Below are 25628 nucleotides of genomic sequence, written 5' to 3' on the forward strand. Positions count from 1 at the left end.
GATGTGTGGATTCAACTTACTCTCTTCGCTTTTGTTGTGAGGGCACATGGTTTCACGAGGGATATGTAACGTTATTAGACTTCTCTATGTTGTTGGGTGTTCAAGCCATGAGTGCATTGTGACATTGAGTTGATTTTTTGAGGCTAGGATTGTTGTGAGCATGTTGTATTTGTTTGAATATTTTTGAAGAATGACATAAGTAAAGGGAAGTGTATGTGATTGCATATGCTAGAGTTTAATTGATGTTATCAACCATGGTCATTGGTGTATAGTGCTCAAAGATAGAGTAATTTGGTGGTTGACTCGAGGACGAGCAACATTTAAGTTTGGGGTGTTGATATTCATCTTAAAGTATGCATATTTTTTATGTATATTGCCTCACTTTGTGCTCATGTCTTGTAGATTTCGGATGTATAATATAATGATTTGTGCTAATTTGTGGTATTTCTATATGTAGGAATCATTCGGATGCGATTTGGGACGAAAGTGCGTGAATTGGAGCAAAAATGAGAAGAAAAGGCGAAATGGCCCAGTTGAGTGCCACAGGCAGAGTGGGGCGCTACCTGTGGCTCACAAAACATAATATTGAAATGTTGAGCGCTAGGGCTAGCGCTCCACGCTGCCCTGGACGCTCAAAACGTGAACATGTCCTATTTCGATCTGGACTCGGTTATTTCGACTCCAAGACTCCCCTAACTCATATAAAAGCCAACCTAAACCTTTTTTTTTTTGGGGGGGGGGGGGGGGATGATGTTTTTGAGAGGAAAACATAAACACAGAGCTGCCATAGAGGCCGGGTTTCATCTTTCTTCTACCAAACTTAGTAACTTTTTTTGTCGTTTGGCTACCATGTCTATGTGGAGCTAAACTTCACGTTCTAGGGTTGTGGTTCTTTCATGACTATTGTTATTCAGGTATTGATTTTGATTTCTTATTTATCATATTGGTTTATTTATTCAATCTTGCACTTAATTATTTAATTGCTTGATCACCAATTAAATACTATCTACGAATCTAGAATTGAACTAGAAAATAGGAATTCTAGATTGCATATAGAATTGAGTAGAGCAAGTTCTTGAACCCGGGCATCGGGGAACGGATTCGCGGTTAGGATAGACATATACATCATTGCCTTGCTTGGTTGATGTACAGAAATTGTAAATGCGTTCTTGCTAGTTCTAACTCCATAGACATATAGACGTTAGGTTAGCTTGAATATGCGAGAAAAAACTCGATAAATTCTTATGAGCAATATTAACCCTGTCGACCAATAAGCTAGATGAATTAGTTAGTCAATTCAATTGAAGAATACAATAGGAATGTTAGATAGCCCATAATCCTAAATCGTTTTCATTACATTGATAACATAAAAATCTGCTCTTCCTTTGTTCAGAGTTCATTATTTGTTTTTTCTTTATTTTTATTAGTATAGAATCAAATACTTCTAGTTTTAATTCTTGTTTAGATAGTTAGGATAGTCTAATTTAGTTAATAGTTAATCACAAGTCCTCGTGGGTTCGACTTTCGACTTTTAGTCACTTTATTACTTGACGGCCGCGTATACTTACGTGTGCGTCTAGCCGCAACAAGTTTTTGGCGCCGTTGCTGGGGACTTAGAGTTAGCTATTTTTCTAGATTAGACAATTATTTTTTGTCTATTCAAAAAAAAATTTAGTTTATTTAGTATTTTTTATGTATTTTAGCATGGCATCTTGAAATAAAAATTGTTCGAATGATGGTTATTCTTATTTTAATGAAACTTTTCCATATCGTGGGGAACCCCACTGGTGGAAAAATTATCAGAATATTCCCGGAAACGAGTTGTGCGTACAATCTCAATCCTTTTAGTGAAATATTTGTAATATGTGTGGTGGTCAAGGTGGTCATTGAGATGGTTATTCTAATTCTTTTCATCCTTCTCTAAGCCCTTATTATGATCTTTCTTACAGTATTTGTGAGCTTGATAGGGGCAATGAAGTGCAGGATATGGAACATGATGCATATATTAGGGATATTTTGAGGCAAGTAGCAGAGCAATAGGATGAACTCGAAAATGATATGAAAAGAACGAGGGCAACAATCACAAGGATGAAGGCCAATCTAGAAGAATTGAATGAAGAGAGCGAGTTCCAGCAAGAGGAAAATTTTGAAAAATAGAAGATTTTGAGCCAAACTTGGCTAATGGAACAAGCTGAAAGATTAGAAGTATATGAGGCTCAACTTGAGGAAATTACAAATGAGATGAGATATTTTATAGAAGGAAGAGCTAAATTGGGACAAGAGATCGATAAATTTGGCACTGCTATTCACAACTTGGAAGCTCAATTGAGTACAAAGGTTGATGCGTCTAACGCCCAACAAAATAGTAATGAGTTATGTGAAGCTGAAAAGGAACTTATACACCAAATTGAGGAGGTAAAAGTGGAGAGCCAATCAATCGATCAATGTTTTTTTTATGATGCCCATGTTGAAAAAAGTACACTAGAGTCATGTGAGGAAGTAGAAAATGTTATATTTGAAGACTCTAGTGCATGTAAATATGAGGATATAAATAGTAATACAATTCCAAAGTTGGGGCGTGTTGGTCCTCATTCTAAATATTTTTCGACATTGTGTTTGGATGATAATATGAAAATTGAGTCATCTGAGCATTTGGAGGAGTCAACGGAAGAGGAACAAGGTGCTTACATTTTTGGATTTGTCATGCCAGAGAAAAAAAAATTACATTTCTCATCTAAAGGCCGAGAAGTGTAGAGTGAAATATTTATTACTTGGCCTGGTTTGTCTTTGTAGCCCCACCAAAGGAGCATAGCTACAGACTGGATGCCATGTTAGGGGTACAATTCATAAGTTCAAGGTGGAGGCAAAAAGTGGTTAACGTCGTACCGCGACGTTAAATTAGACGCTTGTTGGGAGGCAACCCAGTTTTACTGCTTTCTTTTATTTTTGTTGTTTTTTTTAATTATATTATTTTTGTAGTATTTATTTTTATTTTGTAGGATTATGAGCATAAGAAGAAAAGCCATTGCAAGTGTGCAAAAGAGAGCCAGATGGTTGGAACTAGTGTGAAGTACCCGCACAAAGGACCATCCTTGGGAGAAGTCTGAGTACCCTGTCAGCTGCTAGTGCTTCAGCCTTTGGCCTTTCAGGGAGTTTCTTGTCCACCCTCGTTATTTTTTTGATTTATTTGTGCATTAGGGACACTGCACTCTTTTAAGTGTGGGGTGTGAGAATTCCTTAAGATCATTAGAAATATTATATTAGTATGTTAATTTCTTATTTTTTTCAGTTTCTTATTTTTGTTTTTTTAGAATAGTGTAGTATTTTAGGTGATTAATTAAAAAAATGAAAAATTAAAAAGAAATTTGACTTTTCCCGACGATGGATCTCCTAAATAATTTTTTTGAGGGAATAAAGTCTAAAAATAAAAAATAAAAAATAGAAAACCACAAAAAACAATATGTCTGTTAGTTTTCCTTAGGTAACAATAATCCACCGTAATTTTTATTTGTGCCTCGGTTCTTTTTCATGAGATGTATTTTGAACCGGGTAGTAATTTTTTTTTTAGAGTAGATTAGGGAATAAATGGAAGAAAGATGAGATTCCTAAGCGTTCTTGACTTGTTTGATAGTAGCATATTTAGGCTTTGGTATGTGTAGTACCTTCCCTATGTTCTAAAATTGATCATGATGCCTTTATAAATTGGATAGCATGTCTTGTGATGCCTACGTCTCATTTATTTGACTATTGTTCACTTTGTGCTTAATGCTTAATATCTTGCAGCTCCGTGAATACTTGCATTTGTTGAGAGTCGAAATGGGGTCGTCCTTAATGAGTCATGTGCTATGTATAGTGAGGTTTTGTATAGTCCATGTATTGTACTTGTGTCTAGAACCTTTCCTATATGTGAGTCGAAGCGAAATCTTAGGTGATGCTTGGTTTGAAAAATGATTTTAGGCTTTCTTTGATTTTGTTTTAAGCTCAAATGCTTACCATAAATAAAAATTATCCCTAGCTAACCCCTTTGAGCCTATAGATTTTATTTGACACCCATATTACAAGCCTATAACCTTTTTGTTCTTAATTGATATTGTTTTGATCCCATTATCTTTTAAGGTACTTTAATTGTGAAATGAGTGCTAGAAGAAGTAAGGAGGGAATGTAGGGTGGCTTTTGAGTGGAACCAATTACAGAAAGAAGGGTGCACTTTATTTTGTAAAATAATACACTACTACCGAAAATTGAAAAAAAAAATCTGGAAAAAAAATAAATGTAGATGAATAAATATCTTGTTTTTGCTAGTGGAGTGTAAATGACGATAGTACTTAAAGAAAAGGGGTATATCTTTTGGGGTGATATTGTTTGTGAAGTTGAAGTTGGATTGAGGAAATTTTCACTTACGTTATTTGGTGATGTGTTAAATTGCTTAGAACGGTGAACCACTATTCCTAAATATATCCTACCCTTCCCTTAGCCCACATTATAACCATGAAAGTCCTAATTGATTTTAAATCGAGCGATCCTATATTAGTAGATATTTACATTAAGGGCAAGCCTATGGTACCAATTGCATGCATGTGACTTCTTTGTGAGAATGAAAGATTTCTTTTATATATAAGTGAGTCCTTAAACTATATTTGATCATGAGATTTGGATGTGTGGATTCAACTTACTCTCTTCGCTTTTGTTGTGAGGGCACATGATTTCATGAGGGATATGTAACGTTATTAGACTTCTCTATGATGTTGGGTGTTCAAGCCATGAGTGCATTGTGACATTGAGTTGGTTTTTGAGGGTAGGATTGTTGTGAGCATGTTGTATTTGTTTGAATATTTTTGAAGAATGATATAAGTAAAGTGAAGTATATGTGATTGTATATACTAGAGTTTAATGGTTGCTATCAACCATGGTCATTGGTGTCGAGTGATCAAAGATAGAGTAATTTGTTGGTTGACTCGAGGACGAGCAACGTTTATGTGTGGGGTGTTGATATTTGTCTTAAAGTATGCATATTTTTTATGTATATTACCTCACATGGTGCTCATGTCCCGTAGATTTCGAATGTATAATATAATGATTTGTGCTAATTTATGGTATTTCTATGTGTAGAAATCATTCGGATGCGATTTGGGACGAAAGTGCGCGAATTAGAGCGAAAATAGGAAGAAAGGGCGAAATGGCCCAGTTGAGCGCCACAGGCAGCGTGGGGCGCTACCTGTGGCGCACAAAACATAATGCTAAAAAGTTGTGCACCAGGGCCAGGGCTTCACGCTACCCTGGACGCTCAAAACGTGAACATGCCCTAATCGATCGGGACTCGGCTATTTCGACCCCAAGACACCCCCAACTCATATAAAAGCCAACCTAAACCTATTTATTTTGGGGGGGTGGGGACGTTTTTGAGAGGAAAACAAAAGCAAAGAGCTGTCGTAGAGGCCGGGTTTCATCTTTCTTCTACCAAACTTAGTAACTTTTATGTTTCTTTGTATGATTTGTCGTTTGGCTACCATGTCTATGTGGAGCTAAACTTTACGTTCTAGGGTTGTGGTTCTTTCATGACTATTGTTATTCGGATATTGATTTTGATTTCTTATTTATCATATTGGTTTATTTATTCAATCTTGCGCTTAATTATTTAATTGCTTGATCATTAATTAAATACTATCTACGAATCTAGAATTGAACTCGAAAGTGAGAATTCTAGACTGCATATAGGATTGAGTAGAGCATGTTTCTTGAACCCGGGTAACGGATTCGCGGTTAGGATAGACATATACCTAATTGCTTTGCTTGGTTGATGTACAGGAATTATAAATGCGTTCTTGCTAGTTCAAACTCCATAGACATATAGGCGTTAGGTTAGCTTGAATAGGTGAGTAAGAACTCGACAGATTCTTATGAGCAATATTAACTCTGTCAACTAATAAATTAGATGAACTAGTTAGTCAATTCAATTGAAGAATACAATAGGAATGTTAGATAGTCCATAACCCCGGATCGTTTTCATTACATTGAGAACCTAAAAATCTGCTCTTCCTTTGTTCAGAGTTCATTATTTGTTTTTTCTTTATTTTAATTAATTTAGAATCAAATACTTCTAGTTTTAATTCTTGTTTAGATAGTTAGGATAGTCTAATTTAGTTAATAGTTAATTACAAGTTCTCGTGGGTTCGACATCCGACTTTTAGTCACTTTATTACTTGACGACCGCATATACTTACGTGTGCGTTTGGTCCCAACAATAACCGAAAAATTTGTGTGGTACTAATTTTATAAAATAACCGGCCTAACCAAACCATTGAAACCCCTGCTTTAAATAGTACTCAAGGCGGCAATATTCAAATAATCAAAATTCAAAAGCTGAAATTTTACCTTTACCATCAATAGGTTTAGCAATGACATTTATAACACGATCCAAATAACATCATGATTAAAAGTGATATATAACATCATAATCCTGAAGAAATTAAATAGCAGAAGCAATGAGAAACAACATTAGGCACATCAAACACACGGCAACAATAATGAAATTAAAATCGAAGGATAAAGTAGCGATCACATTCTCCTGCAGCAAAATGTTGTATGTAAGTGAGGAAATGTATCACATGCAGTTTAGGAGAAAAAGGATTGTTTAGCATTACGTCTCAAAAACGGAATTATAAGCTTCTAAGGGTCCTTAAAGAACATCAGGGAAACCTAACACATTTAATCTACCAAAAACTTCTTCAATTGTCCATCAAATCTTTGAAAATACTCTTATTAGTATTTCCTCCCAAAACCTCCTGCACCGCGACCATACGTTGGAAGAGCTGCTACTGCCTGTGGCTCAGCAGCCTGCTTGACAACACCAGGAAGATCAGACATGCCGAGGGCTGAAAGCATGTCAAGGGTCTCCTTGTCAACTTCAATGAGGTCAGTTTTAATGGCAGACTCATCAGGAACAAAGTCCATACGTCTCTCACGCTCCTCCTCCTGCAGTTTCAGGGAGATACCTCGAACGGGTCCCTTCTGGATCCGTTTCATGAGGTGGGTGGAGAAACCAGCAATCTTGTTGCGGAGACGCTTGGAAGGAATTATGGCAACTTCCTCCAGGATCTTCTTGTTTGTGTGGAAATCCAAAGTCATTTTGGAGTAATACCTCTCAATTACCTGTCGAGATGACTTCTTCACTGTCTTGGTGCGTACACGACCCATCCTTTCAGATTGTCCTTGGACCAAACCTGCTTTTCACTGAGAAGAATATTTGATGATGCAAACTTCATTTTCGTAAGAATCTGAATATTTCTATCAAATTGCTGTAACTTATTGAATCTCAACATACAAAGTCCCTGTAAAGCATATTCCCTACAAACACTCGAAAACATACGTTCCAGCTTAATGGCATAAACACATATGCTCTCGGGTCTGCAAATAGTTTTCAAGCTCAAGGAAACCCTTTTTCACCAGTGCCTGAATCTAAAAGAACACGTTTTCATCTTCTCTTTTGTTCTCAGACAGCAGATGGAGATAGCAAATATATCTCCAGAGTCCAGACCAATTTGAAAGGGGATAGGCCGAGAAAAGGCATCTCCCCTAAGACGACTATTATGACAGGAGACTTCTAAATCCTCAGACTGACCTGCTATAACTGTTCCGTCCTTCTGTTGGTAACTCACTAAGCTTAATCATTAGGCATTTCTAGAAGAAACAATGCCCTCTGTTCTACCGAAAACCAAATGAGCTGATTACAGCCACTAGCAACGAGACTGTTCAAACTTCAAGTTAACTAACGTCCTCAGTGGAGTTTCAAAATTTCCTAAAGAACTAATCTCAGTAATACCCTTAATAGCCAATACACAATAGTTCAAAGTTTTTCAACTTCAGAAACAACAATGCACATAACAAAAAATACTGACCTTGAAATCAGTATCTCCACTTTCTTCTTCTATCAACTACTAATCAAATCCAGTTTAACTCCAAATTAGTTTGGTTCGGCTACAACAATCCTCCTATTCATCCCACGTTATTCAGGTCATTTAGCAATTAGTATTCAGAGGATTCATCTTAGACTCCATTTTTCAATAACGGTTGTACCGGTGCCAAATTGAGCGCACTTCGACTAATCCACCAAATAACTGCTACTTACAACTAGAACAAATACTGGGCAATTTTGTCACCAAGTCTTAGAAATATGGTCTCATAAATATTTTTTAAATCGGAGATATATACAAAGAGAATGTATAGAAAAATTAGATTCTTAAACATATGAATTTTTAACAGCTTTTAGCAAGTAAACAACCTAAAGAGCTGTGATCACATAAAGCATATAAAATATTTCCAGTAATTCAGAGCAAATAAAAGAAATACTATAATGTTAAAATGCAAAGCTAAATACTCACAGATTTCTGAAGAGAATGAACCACAGTCGTGTGCGGCGGCAACTGAGCAAAGTGTAATTTCAGCAGAAATAAAAGAGAGGGGGAGACTATATTAGGGTTTGTGGATTTTTTTGGGATGATATTGGGCTTGTGTTGTGTAAAGTCCACTTTGGGCTAGCTCAGACTAATGAAATAATCATGGGCTTGGACCAAGGCTTTTCAAATTGAGATTTTTACATGCCCAATACTTTATTTAATATTATTTTCATTAATAATATTATTCTTCATTTATTCCATAAATGACAATTTCTTTTACAATTCTAGCATATTTTAAAAATAAACTGACCCTCAGATTAAGGAGTTAGTTTTATTCTAATAATATTTATATCATTTCTCTCTCATCAGTCATCATTATAGTAAAACCTTCCTTTTTTCACTCCTTTGTAACAGCAACCCCCCCTTCCTTTATTGTTGCTACCTTCAATCTCCATTCTTATATATAAAAAACAAATTTAAATATTTTTAAATTTAAACAAATTTATATATTTTTATAAAATTTATATATATATATATATATATATATATATATATATATATATATATATATATATATATATATATTTAAATAGTTCATAATGTATATTACCTATTTTTCAACTAAAATATGCATACATTTTGTATATTAATAATGTGATTAGCTGGAATTTTTTTATGGGATGTTCATGGTATGTTTGACAAGAGTGGGTTGCTCTAGTGGTGAGCACCCTCCACTTTCAACTAAGAGGTTGTGAGTTCGAGTCACCCCAAAAGCAAGGGGGAGTTCTTGGAGGGAGGGAGCCGAGGGTCTATCGGAAACAACCTCTCTACCCAAGGATAGGGGTAAGGTCTGCGTACAAACTACCCTCACCAGACCCCACTAGTAAGATTATACTGGGTTGTTGTTGTTGTTGTTGTTGTTGTTGTTGTTGTTGTTGTTGTTCATGGTATGTTTAAGATATAAAATATTTTATACTAGAAATATACCATTAATATGAAAATCTTCAAGAAAAAACCTATGCATGTACTAGTATATTTGTAGAATATTTACAGTATAAAACTTAATTACTCTAAATATACGATATATAATTAATGTATTTGTAAAATATTTACAGTGTCAATTAATATACTTGTTATATATCATTAAGATTTAAATATACAAACATGAAAGAATCAAAAATCAAATAATATAAATAAGGAATGAAATCGATAGTGTTGGGGATTAAGGAAGTTTAGGAAATAAATAAGGGACAAATCCTTATGTTACAAAGGTGCGAGATCTTAGGCATATTATTGGAGTTTTGGTTTTGGTTAGGATATGCTATAGAAGAAATATTTTTGTTGCTACTATTGATATATTAAGTTTGCTGCTACCCAGATGTATTATAATTTTTTTAATATTATTTAGTTATGTAAAGAACCCTTTCAATTTTGCTTACGTGGATAATTGGGCCCCCTCTTTATTTCCTTTTTGGTTTCCCTGCGTTTTCTTTTTAAAAGGAAAAACAAATGATAGTCTCAGTTGAGGGTGTTTAAAAAAAACCGATAAATCGTATTAGACGGATAATTTGAATAAACACCGGGAAGAAAAACTGTAATGACCCGACCGGTCGATTTACTTTCTAGAATCTCGTTCCCCTAAATAAAACTTTATATATGTGCATTTGCTGTTTTATGACTTACGGGGACGGTTAGTTCGGGATTTGGAAGGGTTCGGGTTGAAATCGGAACACTTGGTTCCTTAAGGTTAGCAAAAAGAGTTAAGTTTGACTTTGGTCAACATTTTGAGTAAAAGGCCTCGGAACCGGGATTTGACAGTTTCAATAGGTTCGTATGGTGATTTCAGACTTGGGTGTATATTCGGATCGGTTTTTGGATGACTCGGGAGTGGTTCAGCGCTTAATATTGATAGTTTGCACCTTGAAGGTTTTAAAGTTCTTTAAATTTGGTTTGAAATAAGATTTGGTGTTATCGAGGTCCAATCGGGATTTCGAGATTGGGAATAATTCTGTATGGTGATTTAAGGCTTGCACGCAAAATTTGATGTCATTACGAGTAGTTTAAGTGTGTTTCGACGCGTTCGGAGTAAGTTGGAAGAACCTGAAGTTCATAAGTTGATTCAATTTTGTTTGGGGTGTGATTCTTAGTTTTGACGTTGTTTTCGCGTTCCGAGAGCGCGAGCGAGTCCGTTTTATGATTCCGTACTTGTTGGTATATTTGGACGGGGCCTTAGGGACCCCGGATGCTGGTGCACCAGTTCTGGTATGCCCGTACCTGCGAGCTTTTGGCCGCAGGTGCAAGCCTGCAGATGCGCCATTTTGGCCGCATAAACGGCTTGGAACCTTGGCCAATGGTCCGCAGAAGCAAAGGGGTTTGCGCAGAAGTGACCCCGCTTCTGCGATGAGAAGCCGCAGAAGCGAGACCGCAAAAGCGGAAACACGTCCGCAGATGCGGCCAGTGTTGATCTTGTGAAATTCTGCAGAAGCGGGCTTGGCGCCGCAGAAGCGGTACCGCAAATGCGGCCCACTGACCGCAGATGCGAAAATCGCAGAAGGCAGAACCTTCATTTAAGTCGGGACTTAAGCATTTTGAGCTCATTTATTTCATTCCTTGCGCGATTTTTGGAGTTCTTGGAGAGGAGTTTTCACCTAACACTTTGAGGCAACTAATTTCTACACAATGTGAGTTCATTACATAGGTTATGGGTAGATTTAACATGTAAAATTTGTGAAATCATCGGTTTAGATGAAAAACCTAGGTTTTGATAAAAATAGAATTTAACTACGAAAATGGTTATGGAATATAGTAAAAATTATATATTTGAGTTCGTGAGGTTACGAGTAACAATTATCTTCGAAACATTCTGGAATTTGGGCGCGTGGTCCCGGGAATGAATTTCAGAAATTTTTCAATTGGGGTTGGGTAATCACTTTAATAGTTAGAGTATAAACTTTTGAACATTGTATTGATTAATTTATATAATATTTGACTAGTTTCGAGCCGTTTGGAACCGAGTTGAGGATTTAAAGAATATTTGTGGATCGAAAGTGAGAACGAGGAACTCATCCCCTTAGGTGTGTTTTATTGTAAATTACTTGTGTGGGGAGCTACGTATGCACTAGGTGACGAGAGTCCGTGCGTAGCTATATTCCATGTGATGACCGGGTAGTCTTAGATTTACATCATGCTTTGTTGGCACCGTTATTTGATTTTGCATACTAATTATCTTAAATAGAGATGAGATTGAAGATGTTAAGATTTAAAGTTTCCAGTTTAGACTTCTTATTTTCGGAAAGAATTGAAGAATTTTATAATAACTTAAGAAATCTATGAATCACTCGCGTCGCAAGCATTTCCGTGACTGAGGTAAATTCCTCTACTCTCATGAGAGCGGGTCGTTCGCCTCGGCAGGTTAATAGATGCATCTATGGTTTGTGTCGTTCGACCCTCGACAGTGCACACAGTATATGTATATGTATTTTGGATTGGGTCGTACGACCTCGGCATAATTCGTGCACAATAATACTTGGAGCCAAATTATACTTGATATTGTTTTATTGGCTTGAGAGGTTAAATTGTTAAATGATGGAAATGAATTTGGGATTTACTATCGGTGAAAGAATTGTTTATTTATTTCTTGTTATTGAGTTTTCATTATCATTTTCATAGCCAATGTTTATTTAGAATCTCAGTATTTTATTGTCGGCCCATAGTAAGTGTCGAAGTCGATCCCTCGTCACTATTTTTTCGAGGTTAGACTAGATACTTATTGGGTACATGTTGTTTATGTACTCACGCTACACTTCTACACTAACCGTGCAGGATCTAAGGTAGGTGCATCTGGTTATCATCCCGGCGCACACTCCTTATACCCCGATACTTTGCGGTGAGCTGCCCTCTAAGCCCGTTCTGCAGCACCCGAAGTCTTTCTTAGCATTTACTTTCTGTCTACTTTATTTCATACAGTAGTTTAGCATTTTTGTATATTCTACTAGTAGCTCATACACTCGTGACACCAGGTCTTGAAAATTATTCTAGTAGACACTTGATGATTTTGATTATTTATTTCACCTCACTTAATCTTAAAATTGTGTATTCCTCATTTTATTAAATGTTTTGCTACTTATTTATTCAATAATTAAAGATCAACTATTTCTAAATTGTTGAAAGAAATAGTCACATGGTTAACTCATTGTTGGCTTGCCAAGCGGTAATATTGGGTACAATCACGGCCTATAGGAGAAACTGGGTCGTGACAAAAACTGAGAGTGGTTTGGTATGGTTGGATTTGATACTGAAAAATAAACGTAATCATAATTGTTTTAATTGGTATTAACTAAAAAATAAAATCAATACCAAACTAATTCGAACGCATGTATACAAATTATTTAAAGTTTATATATAAAGATATTTATTATATGTAATTTACAAATATTTCTTAAATTTCTATAATTTTTGAATAGTCTAATAAATTTTATAGCTCATATAGATGGTAAAATTTTTACGGGGCGCCTTATTTGGTCGCCCCTCATTTAACCTGTGCCCACTTTTTTTAAAAAAGTTTAACTAGTACCAAAAATAAGATAACTTCAAACAAGTCGCTTCTCTACTTTACCTCCTCCTCCTTCTTCTCCTTCTCATTCTTCTTCTCATTCTCCTTTTCTCCTTTTCCTTCTCCTTCTCCTTCTCTTTCTCCTTTTCTCCTTCTCCTTCTCCTTCTCCTTCTCCTTTTCTCCTTCTCCATCTCCTTCTCCTTCTCCTTCTCCTTCTCCCTATTCTCCTTCTCCTCCTTTTTCTTCGCCTTCTTCTTTTTCTCCTTCTTCTTCTTAGTTGCTGTGAAAATAGAGGTGGTGATGGATTTACATGGCATTTGTGAAGTAGATTTTGAGCAAGTTTTAAGGCATTTTAATGGCGGTGAGCTACTACGGCACTCTTTTTGTCACGGCCCAAACCACGTGACCGGCACCCCGCACACTATCCAACCCGAGAGAATCAAACCATACAATAATGCCCATACATACAAAAAATATATACATGCAGAAGACTTTTTGAAAATACAATCATTTTAAATAATTAAAACCATATATAAAATAAAATCTTTAAATCCATCATTTTTCAATAATTGAAAAATACAAAAGAATAACAATATTTCTTTCATGCATGCCATATAAATAACTCTCGATTACAACTCCAAAAGAATAACAATTGCCTATAGAATCTCTAAGATCAACATACTTGGGACAAACTGTCACGACCCAAAATCCTAACATGTCATGATGGCGCCTATCTTAGTACTAGGCAAGCCGACAACATCAATAACCCACGATTTCCTTTAAATTTAATGTTTAATACAATACCAAAAATCTAGCAATTTCCGATACAACACTCCCAAACTCTGGTGTCACTGAGTAATAGAGCATCTAATATGAGTACAAGTTTGAAAAATACGGTCTATAATAGTCTGAGACCAAATACAGTAAACAAGGAGATAGAGAAGGAGAGACAAGGTCTGCGGAACACGGAAGCTACCTCAAAATCTCCTGAAAATCAACTGCGTGAAATGATCAACACCCGCTATGTTCAGGAACACCTGGATCTGAAGTGCAGGGTGTAGCATAAGTATAACCAACTCAGCAAGTAACAATAATAACTAAGGAACTGAAGATAATGACGATCTACACAGTCATAGTTCACTTTCAGTAGTTCCAGCAAAGAATAGACATACTTTTAAACCCGGCAGTTTAAGTCAAATTAATTTTATACAGTTCAATTTCAAGTAATTCGGATATAAATTCTTTCAGAGATTTTACAACAATGACAGATAGCAACCAAGTGCAACAACAAATGCAAAGCAAGTACAGCCTCTCAGGCAACAGTCACTCAATTTATCACAACAGCTCAATCACTCGGCTCTCAGCCCTCAGCACTCATACTCAATGGGTACCCGCGCTCACTGGGGGTGTGTACAGACTCTGGAAGGGCTCCTACAGCCCAAGCGCCATAATCTGCACGGACAACTCACGTTCTGCACGGATAACTCACGTGCTATAATATCCTGCACAGACAAATTAGTGCCATAATATCCTTACCTCACCGACAGGCCCTCGGCCTTACTCAGTTCTCAACCTCTTAAGTCTCTCGGGCTCTCAGAAATCACAAAGATCAGCCCAAACAAAGATAACATAGTATATCAATAAATATCCAGAAAGACTGAGGTATAATACGCAAGAAAAATCATGATTGAGTACAAGACAGCAATTAGCAAATAATTCAACAAGTATGCGACCTCTACGGGTCTCAACAGTACTATAACATAGCCTAAGCATGATTTCTAACATGATTTATAGTCAAATTTCTTCAACACATAGAGATCATATAGCTAACAATAAATTATTCAACTTTACAGTTTCCCGGAACGGACCAAGTCACAATCCCCTCGGTGCACGCCCACACGCCTGTCACCTAGCATGTGCGTCACCTCCAAAATAATCCCATGATACCAAAATCTGGGGTTTCATATCCTCAAGACCAGATTTATAATTGTTAGTTACCTCGACCCGTATAATTATTTATTCCGCTATGCCCTTTCCAAAAGAATTGGTCTCCGAAAGCCTCGTATCTAGCCTCAATTAATTCGATTCAGTCAATACAAATTATTGTAATTAATTCCATAAGGAAATACTAATTTCTTTCCAATAAAATCCGAAATTAACTCAAAAATCGTTCGTAAGACCCACGTCTCAGAACCCGACAAAAGTTACAGAATATGAACGCTCCTCCAACCACGAGTCCAACCATACAAATTTCACCAAAATCTGACACCAACTCGACCCTCAAATCTTCAATTAAAATCTATGAAGATTTCTACCATTTTCAACCCAATCCTTACCCATTTGAACTTAACAATCTTTCCACAACCTTATTGGTACGTATACATAATACTCTTACACCCAAGAATCATACTATAAATCACCCATTTTTACTCCAAACCCAAAATTGAAGGATTGAGGAAAGAAATTCTTACCTCTTTGAAGCCCTAGCAAGAACCTTTTCGAAATCTTCAAACCTTGAACAAGAATTGATGGATAAATGACTAAGTCTTCACTTTCTCTCTCTAAAATGCTCTCACCTCTCTCTAAAATATCAGATTTTGGCTCAAAAATAAGCTTCAAGGGCTATAAATCAAAGTTGGGTCGGGTCAAAAATTAGAAAAAATAGAAGCTTCGACACAGTTATGCGATCGCATAACAGGTATGCGGTCCGCATACCGACCGCATAATTTGGCCTACAAAGCTGGGCGTTACTGACCCGGTCTGCGATCATTATGCGGTCTGCATACTTGTTCTGCGGTCGCATAGTGCACCGCAGATTTGCCTCAAATCTTTCCCCTCTCCTGATCCACTTTGCGGCCATTATGCGGTCCGCAGAGTGATTCTGCGACCGCATAGTGGTCGCAGAAATGAACTTTTTCTGACAAAATTTTTCTTTACACATCGGTGCATTGCTCAATCCAAAAAGTTCGAGTCGCGGCGAGTTTTCTATAATCTTTGTACTAATTGATGTATCTTGGCACCACCAAACCTTAATTTCCCTAGTAAAATTTCTCCGGGGTCGTTACACATAAGTCAACATCCGGTCAACCTTTTTAACTTAAATTCTAAACCTTAGAACTAAGTACTCTATATCATTTCAAAAACTCACCGGACCCAAACCAATTACCCCGGCAAGCCAAATAATAACTGTAATTCACAATTTGAGCAGTAAATGAGAAAACGGGACTGCAATAGTCAAAACGACCGGCCAGGTCGTTACACAAACTCAACCTAAAGTAAGTAAGATTAACATGAAGGCTACCACAAAATAGAAGTGGTGCCTTTCTATATGCTTCAGAAAGAGAGTCATCCTAACCTCATCTGCTCATCACATTCCACATCTCATCCTGAAAATATGTAAAGTAAGCGGGACCCTGGAAAGAGGCCCCTGAGGGCTGAGTATACCATAACGGTACTCAATAAGTATCATAGACTCTCTCTAACTCAAGTTCCTGGGACAAGGATTTACAAAAATAATACAATCAATATTTGATATAGAATAATAACAATTATATTAATACATGCTCTTTATCATTTTAAATGAATAAAAGACTAGAAAAATGTAAATCATGATAACAAACTCTTCAAACATTTATATTAATCCATGATCCTAATAAGAATCATGCAAAGCTATTTTCAACTTCGTTAAGTCATTGAAATCACATTCGGCTCCTTAGGCCTAAACATAACAAAATTATCTTTTATCTTTTCACAAGGAGTACTATACCGATACCGACATAATAAACAACCATTAGATGATCAATCTAGCGGTACTTTATCTCACAAACTTCGGCTTAGTCTTAGAATGTGTCCCTATACCTGCATGTGTAGTTCCATGGTAACAAAGTCAATATTCGAACCAATCGCAGTGGTCTCCACTAGTAACTCCCAAAATATTTAATATTCCAAAAATAAATTCATAGCTTAATAGTCTCAAAGGATCTATTTTTATAAAATCATAGCCTATGACCAAACTAAACCATTTGAATAAAAATCAAACACAAAATCTTTTCATGTTAAAGTCGTTAGCAATTAAACACCATCTTTTAAAGATATAACAATGAGATACCTTAAGCAAGTTTCAAAAGTCATACTTTTCATAAAAAATACATCCTTAGCACTTAAATATTTTATATTCTTTCTAATGCATAAGGTTAAATAAAACTTATAAAATTTGCCTTAAGCATTATTTTCCATCAAGTCTAAAAAAAGGATTTTCACTTTATAAACGAAAAAGATCATTTATACGCAACTGATAGTGACATCCTTTCTCGCTTGTCCCCACAAGTACGGATGCACATTTACAAATAAACTCATGTATTAACTCAAACATGATTTTAGAGAAGATTTCTCAAGACGAGTAAGTTTTAATCAACTTATCTCAAGTCCAAGCTTCAAACTAGTACTACAACGCTTAAATTTGTTTAAAATGCTCAAACGTCGTCAACAAGCCGATATCTACATTTATGAGTTTATTTATATTATTACTGTGTCACAATAATACCAATTAAATCAACTAAGTGCCTAGCACTTAGGTTCAACTTCACAACTTTCAAAAAAATCCTTATTTCATCATTTAAAGGCCAATCATTGAATGTTAAATCCAATTCATCCATTAAATGTGATATGGAATCTAGTTGTTCCATTAGAAACTCAAAAAAAACGTCGTTCAAATAAACCCAACACTATTCATCTTCCCTACCATCAAGATTTTCAATATCAAAGCTAGGGTTCATCTATTCCACTCTTTCAACTACTTTTTCAACTCATAAATAATATTAAAATACTCATTTATACTCTATAAATAGGTTTCAAGTGGTGGGGATTACCTTTGAAAGCAAACCCTAGAAAAATCATATTTTGGTGTTCTTGGTTGATTCGATGAAATCTAGCAAAACCAAGGATGTTGCAATGTTAATACTAGTGTTGCTCAACATTAATTAGCATAAAATATGGATACAAACTCATCTTGGAGTATGTGGAATGCTTATGGTAAAGAAATTCTCTCTCTAGAATCACAAGCCTTCAAAATCCTCTTCTTTTCTCTATTCCCTAACTCTCTCTATTTTATAGCACAAGGGTTTGCATGGGTTGCCTACGTGGGCCCCGTAACCTGGCCACGCAACTTGAGCCTTCTCTTCCCCCTTACTCCCTTCTTCTAGAATGGGTCATGTAGCATGCGTTGGTCACGCAAAGCTTCAGTGATTTTTCTAATCTTCTTTATTCAATTTTCTAAAATTATATTCTTAGACACTTATCTTAGGGACTTCCGGCCCTCATGACCTTCATGTCCAAATATTGCGATGATCCCAATACCCTTGTGTGAGACCGCACACATTTTGAGGTCCCGCTAATTATTCTCTTGAGCTAGAATTAGGCGTAATCTTGTTAGAAAAAATTATGGGGCTTTACACTTTTCTTTGTCACTGCTTAAGGTTCTTTTCCTTCTTCTTCTTCTTAGGTGCAAAATAAATTTGTTAGATTTATTGTTCTTGTAATAAATTGATAATTGAGATGTGTTCTTTATAATATTTGAAAGTTATATTTTAATATTGAGCTCATTTGGAGTAGATTTGAGTGTTAAATCGTGTGTTAGATTGTTAAAATTCGAAAAATAAGTTTTAATTTTTAATTGCATTTCAAAGTAATTAGTCTTAACGGCCCGTGAAAATTTAGCTACACTTTAGACTAATTAGTCTTAAGTGCATCTTAAGTATAATTTTTGCTATTTAGACTAATTCGTTATTAAGTGCATGCAAATATTTGGCAACCGAGAGGAGAACTTCAGACGAGAATATTATTAGAATTATGTAACTTCATGTGTTAAGTTTATATTGTCACGAGGAGAACTTTAGACGCAAAAACTATCGGAAATTTCTTACTTCATACGCAAATTTTTGAAATTTTAGACGCAATGTCTGAAGTTTATCCTAAAGTGAGCAAGGTTAATAAATTTTTATGCAATGCCAGATAAGTTCGATGGTGACCCAACAAGCAAGTTTTATCTCCACTTTCCCTTATATATGTCAGCAACTCAAATAAAGCACAAACCAAAACCAAATCAATAGTAATACTAACAAAAGAAATTACATTCAACACTAACGACAATAGTATTAGATATTCTTTTTTGGTTTTGTATTTGTTTAGACCGTGAAAATACATATATTAGTTTTTGTTTTTAGTCATGTAATTAATACTTATTAGTATAACTTATTTTAGCATTACTTTTTACTTTTAAACTAATGTTCATTTTCATAATGGCTCGTTAGTAATATTTGTTTTATGAAATTTTTTCATCTTTATTGTTGGTGATACTTGTTTACCCTCAAAATCAGATAACAATTGAATTTGTAAGTGGTGTTAAGGACACGTGATTTAACTTGATACAAAACGATAAATTAGATTGCAATTGAAATAAGTAATAGAAAAGTAAATACAAATCACACAAACTGAACAGTATTAGCCCTGGGGAATTATCCACCCTCGAACTAGGTACCTCGATCGATATCAAGACAGAAGAAATGAGAGCTTCAAATAGAGTAGTAAGAACTTAAAGAGAGTAATAATGTATTGCTTTGGGATGCGTGTTATATTGTGTCCAATAAATCATCAGACCCCCCTTTATATAGTAGAGGAGTCATAGTTTAGGTACAATTTTATAAAAGGTAAAAGATCTCTGGATTCGCCGATTGCTGGTTCCTTATTGATTCGTGCCGAGATTTTTGCCATAATATCCGACCGGTCATGCATATTTCGGTCTTATGTTGGTTATGATAACAATGTTTCTTCGAGCTCGATCGGGGCTAAGGTCGACTCTGAGATTATGAACTTAATGTTCTTGAAGACAGACGTTGTGACCCCGAGTTCTAGCTCGGTGGGACTCGGGGTCGATCTTCAGTCTTTGGTTATCATATTCCGAGCCTAACCTGTCATGTCGTAGGCGAGCTCGATTCCGGCCATATACAGATAGTCCCCTCATTTTTTGGAGAGTAGACAACGAGAAATGAAATGACCTTTTGATTCTTTCTTCGGCACCACATGACAGAAACAACAAAACAGTCGAAACGTCTTGTCAGTCAAGTCTTAATAGCATTAAATGCTCGGCAGTTGCTAGTCGGCCACTTCCATATGTGAACCGTTGCTGGAAACTATAAATACCCCCTCACTTGTTCATTCAAACTTTACATTCAAATTTTCTGCCCTCGTTCCTAAGAAATTTCAATACTTCCAAGCACTTATATTCTATTTACTTTGAGATCTTTGATAAGAACTCTCATTCATCTTTTTCTCAAACCTCCGAGTGTACTCTTTATTTTTCCTTATTTCTTCTCTATAAAGAAATGGCGAAAACTTCCAAAACTATTCCCCAAAAAGCCTTCTACCTCGCGTCCGGCTACCAAAGAGACCGCTTCACGTACTGCTGCCGAGGAACCAGCACCGGAACCTCCTCTAAAAATGTTCATCCCGGGTGGGGGGGTCAATGCTGATTTTAAAGTCAAAAAGCCCCCATCCGTACCAGGCCGGTGTGAGGAGGTCACGAGGTACATCTGCTCGATCACCGAGGATATTCTCTTCGAAGTCAAGAAGGATTGTAACTGGGTTGACAAACATGTGGTGGTTCCCGAACCTGATGAAGTCATCACCAGCCACGTTGAGGGATTTTTAAGTGTTTACACTTATCCCTTCACGTTGGGTCCCTTGGACCCGGTTATCATCGACTTTTGCAAAAGATATAAGATAACCCTCGGTCAAATCTACCTTTTTTTAGAGGATCGTAATCCTCCTTCGCTTCTTTGTAAGCAAGATCGAAGGGCACCCTTTCACCATCGACCACCTCATGCGTTTGTACAGTCCTCGACTCTACAGGTAGGACTGATCAAGCTCGCCCGTTGGGCCATTAAGGCCCCGTTCTCGAGTATCGACGAGGATATGGATCAAGGTTGGCTAGTCCGTTTCGTCCGAGCGAGGACCTCAAACTTGATCCCAGCCAAGCATTTGTCGTTCCTAGAGAAGTGGAACATGTCACGTAAGTATAATTTAGCTTCCAAAATTTTAATTTATCACCTTTTTTCCTTCCTTCTTATCGGTGTTCAGTGGTGGTGCAGCTGTTGCTCGGGTCTCGAATGCAGTTCCTCCACTCAAGGAGTGGGTCGAGGGCATCGTATCACAAAGGCCCTATTCTGAGCGCTCGTGGTGCGAGCTTTCAAAGGGCCGATGGGAGGCCCGATCACATGGTGAGATCTTCTTCATGGGTAATATTTGGTTTTCCTTATGCAAAATTCTCACTTGCTTTATTCCCTTTTGTAGGTTTATCCAAGGACGTCCAAATGAGGCCCCCATCTGGTAGTGATGATGTCCGCACCGAGCCCCCTACTCCGAGACAGGGTGAAGAGAAGAAAATAAAAAGAGCCCCGAGTTCTCCGAGCTCGGAGAAGAAAAAGGCAAAGAGAAGGCTGGTGCGTAAGTCCAAAGAAAGAACCAACGCTCGAGCACCACCTTCGAGTTCTCTTTATCAGCTGAGGGATGAACCCGAAGAGGAACAAGAGGAAGAAACCTTCAATCGGGTGGCCTGAGTGTCGACACGACTCGAAGGGCAAGGGGCCTCTAAACCCGAGGGAGACGATGTCGATCTTCATCGAGCTAGGGAGGTTGAGGAGAAGGCCGATACCGAAGCTTCCCGGGACATGGGCAGTGCACCGAAGGAAGCTCTCGGTTGGATAGAGATCACCGAGTCACCTTCGTTCATTGAGTCCATGTACAATGAGGCTCGGACGGTGAAAGAACATCCCAACGAGGGAGTCCTCGGAGCGGACGATCCGTTCCGCGACTTATTTTATAGAGTGGACTCTACTTCCACGGAGGATGTCACCGGGTTAGGTGATTTAGCGATACCGAGAAAAATCCCATCTTAGTGAGAAGGCGGACCTTCCTCGAGTCCCAAACTGGTTAATCGATTCCCTACCCCGCGTGTGGATCCTGGCCGGAAGAGATTCATCACTTTCTCCCTTTCAGAAGACTCCTGAATCCTCTCTGCCCCTGTAAGGGTGGCTAATTATCTTCGGTGTCTGGTGACCGAGAATGATCAGGACAAGATGAATGAGGTGGATGCACCCTATCTGTTCAACGAAGCGCAACAGGCGTTAAACAAAGTAACTTTAAATATTCCTCAATGGTTCTCAATTTGTACTTAGGATATTTTGTAGATAACTCTAACATTTTCTCTTTGTGTTTGTAGGCCTCGGTGCTTCACCACAAGACTTTTCTCCGATACCGGGATGAACTGAAATAGTTTGAGGCCGAGGTTCGAGGGCTCACTGATATGAGAGATTCCTGCAAACTTCTTAGTGAGCAGTGTGAGGGGGAGGCTAAGAGCCTCCGAGCTGAACTCGAGGTGGCTCGGAAGGAGCATGCCGATCTGATCGAGCAGGTAAAAATATTTCAAGTTAGTAACGATGATCTAGGATCAGTGACTAATCATCGGAATTCATAAGTCCAACAGAAAATTGACCAGGTCGCCCAACTTCGGGTTGAGATGGACATTGTCAAGGCCGAGACCGACGAATGGAGAGGCAGGATGGATCGTCTGGCCTTGGAAAAAAGGCTGCTCGGGCTCAACTAACTTCGGTTGAGGTCCAGCTTCGAGCAACAAAGGAAAAGACCGAGGTGCGGGCCAAAAAGGTTTAAGAGCTCCAGCATCGACTAAGTTCGGTTGCCTCTGTTCAAAAAATTATGGCCAACGAACTTGAAACGGACAAGTCAGCGGCCGTGGTGGTTAAAACCGACGCCGAAAAGATAGTGGCCCAATATAAGGCTGATGCTGAGGCGGCCCAGGACCGTTTGAAGGACATTGTTAATTATGAGAAGTGGCAGTCGCGAAGAGAGGCGCTCGAGGAGATTCATGATCGGGGTTTCGATCTATCAGCCTAGATCGAAACCGCTAAGGGGCTCGAGGCCGAGGCCAAGAAGTTGACCTACCCAGAAGAAGAAGAAGAAGAAGAAGACTTTGAGGGTTCCGATAGACTTGGGAGCGGAGAAGACCAGGCTGTTTAGATGCCTTTGTAGAAATTTTTTGCTTTCTTGTTTTTCTTGTGTACTTTTGTATTTTTGTTAAGTCTACCTAGCCTTTGTAAAGAATATATAATATACAAGGCTTGTTTTTCCCTTCGACAGTTTAAGAATTTTGTTTTCCTTCGCTTTATTCTTTATGTTTGCAAGGATCGAAATGACTTAGCATAAAATAGTTTCCTTTGCTTTATTATTTATGTTTTCAAAGATCGAAATGCCTTAGCATAAAATGGTTAGGTCATGTTCGGACCTTGCCTTTAACATTATTTTATTTAAGGCATGGTAGGGGTTCGGTATGACCAGAAAATTTTTCCCTAGAATACTTAATGATTTTTTAGATATAGTTTGCCGAAGGTAGCCTTTAGAACCAGTTATGAAATTTTGAAAACCTTGTTTTTTGCTATGGGTATCGGAAGTCTCCGAGCCATTTTAATATGGCCGTAGCCTTTAGTTCGGGTGTTGCCTAGTGGGATTGTTATCCCGATTCCCGAGTTATCTGGGCTTGCCTAAGATAGCAGTCCCTGAATGGCGGTGGTCGTAGCCTATAAGGCACGGGAGTTTGCCTAATAGGTCTTGTGCCCTCGAGCTCCGATAGCCCGAGCCATCTGAGTTTGATTTTGGACAATAGCCCCCGATTGTGAGTGATTGTTTGAACCCAGATAAAGGCGTCCCTTGGGCTTAATACCTTTAGGGGATCGAATGTAAGAAATTACTTCAAAAAAAGAGAAATTCTTAAAGGATAAGATGTTTATTCGCAAGGTAGAAACTTCTTTTTATTCTTGTACGTAATAGTTACACATGTGTACAAGTTTTGTGTCAGGGCTCGAGTAGTCTATGCGGGCACGTCTCATGTGACCGTTTGGCCCTTATAGTAAATCTTATTGATCGTGATGAGACCATTCAATCATAAAGTTTCTTTTCTTGCTAAAGTCATTAACCGAGGGTGATGCCCCCCGGTGTTCAGGGTCGAGCATATAGAGGCCTCGAGTACTGTTGTTGTAATCTTCGATACCGGCTCATAATCGGCCTTCAATTCTAAGTTAGCACGATTTACTATTGTCCCGTTAAAAACCTTGCTGGAAAACCCATTTGGGACAAAAACAGTTCAAGGGAAAAAGAGTGCAACGAGTGCTTTCAAGCCTAAAGATTGTATCGTTCTTTGATGATTGCCTGCATGTGTTAGTTTTTAATGCAAATAAATAAAAGGAAATGAATGGGGTCATACCATAATAGTAGTATCGCTTCAAGTGAGCTATATTCCAGATGTTCGGTAGTTGCTCACCGTTCATTGTCCCGAGTTTGTACGATCATTTATCGGTGATCTCGATAATTTGATAAGGGCCTTCCCAGTTCAGTCCCAACATCCCTTCGTTCGGGTTTCGGGTGTTTAGCGTAACCTTCCTTAGTACCAAGTCCCTGACATTGAAGTGTGGAAGGTTGGCCCTTTGATTGTAATATCTCTTGATCCGCTACTTTTGGGCAGCCAACCGGACAAGGGCTGTTTCGAGCCTTTCATCCAATAGATCTAGGCTTGTGTTCATAGCCTCGTCATTTGATTCCTCGGTTGCATATCAGAACCTAAGACTTGGTTCTCCGACTTTGACCGGTATTAGAGCTTCGGCGTCGTAGACCAGTGAGAACGAGGTGGCCCCGGTACTGGACTTCGAGGTCGTTCGGTATGCCCATAAGACTTCGAGTAGGATTTCCTTCCATTTTCCATTGGTGTCAGCTTACCTCTTTTTGAGGTTTTGGAATATGGTTTTGTTAGTCGATTTTGCATGTATGTTCCCACTAGGGTGGTAGGTGTTGATAGGATCCTTTTGATCTTATGATATTCGAGAAACTTACTTACTTTGCTACCAATGAATTGTTTTCCATTATTGCACACTATCTCGGTCGGCATTCCAAAGCGGCATATGATATGGTCCCAAATGAAATCGATGACTTCTTTCTCCATGACCTTTTCATATGCCTGGGCTTCCACCCACTTAAAAAAATAGTCAGTCATAAACAATATAAATTGAGCCTTACCAGGTGCCCATGGAAGGGGGCAAAAATATCCATCCCCACTTCATGAACGGCCATGGTGACAAAACTGAATGTTACAGCTCCCCGTGCTAATGAATCATTGGAGCCTATCTTTGACATTCATCACATTTTTGTACGAACTCTTTCGCATCCTTTTCCATATCAATCTAGTAATAGCCGGCTCTGATTACTTTTCGAACCAATGATTCGGTGACTGAATGATTTCCACATGTACCTTCATGGATTTCCCTCAAAATATACTTGATATCCCCTGGTCCTAGACATATTGCGAGTGGGTCATCGAATGTTCTTCTGAACAGGGTTCCATCTTCGGACAGGCTGAACCGGGCTGCCTTTATACGCAAGGTCCTCGAGTCCTTCAAATCCGAGGGCAATTTTTCGATCTTCGAATACTCTATATATTTGTTTCTCCAGTCCCAAGTTAGGCTCATCGAATTAATCTCGGCATGACCTTCTTTCGTTACATATCTCATAAGTTGTACGACTGCCCATGAGTTAAACTCGTCGTCTTCGAATGATGATCTTAAGT

At 37.9% G+C, this 25628-nt stretch overlaps 1 protein-coding gene across 1 annotated transcript; it reads right to left on the reverse strand.

Moving 5' to 3' along the window:
• Nucleotides 1–6560: 6560 nt before the first annotated feature.
• On the reverse strand, nucleotides 6561–8505 carry LOC104087840 (small ribosomal subunit protein eS17). Its single transcript, XM_009592402.3, has 2 exons — nucleotides 8379–8505; nucleotides 6561–7230 (listed from the first exon to the last, which is right to left on the reverse strand). The coding sequence occupies exon 2, from the start codon at nucleotides 7192–7194 to the stop codon at nucleotides 6760–6762; it is 435 nt and encodes a 144-aa protein (XP_009590697.1). The 5' UTR covers nucleotides 7195–7230; nucleotides 8379–8505; the 3' UTR covers nucleotides 6561–6759.
• Between the last annotated feature and the right edge of the window lie 17123 nt (nucleotides 8506–25628).

This window comes from Nicotiana tomentosiformis, chromosome 5 (genome assembly GCF_000390325.3).
Source record: "Nicotiana tomentosiformis chromosome 5, ASM39032v3, whole genome shotgun sequence".
NCBI classification, from domain to species: domain Eukaryota; kingdom Viridiplantae; phylum Streptophyta; class Magnoliopsida; order Solanales; family Solanaceae; genus Nicotiana; species Nicotiana tomentosiformis.

What these genes read in the sequence shown, in the direction of transcription:
- LOC104087840 (XM_009592402.3), bottom strand. Translation starts at nt 7,194, where the DNA reads ATGGGTCGTGTACGCACCAAGACAGTGAAGAAGTCATCTCGACAGGTA.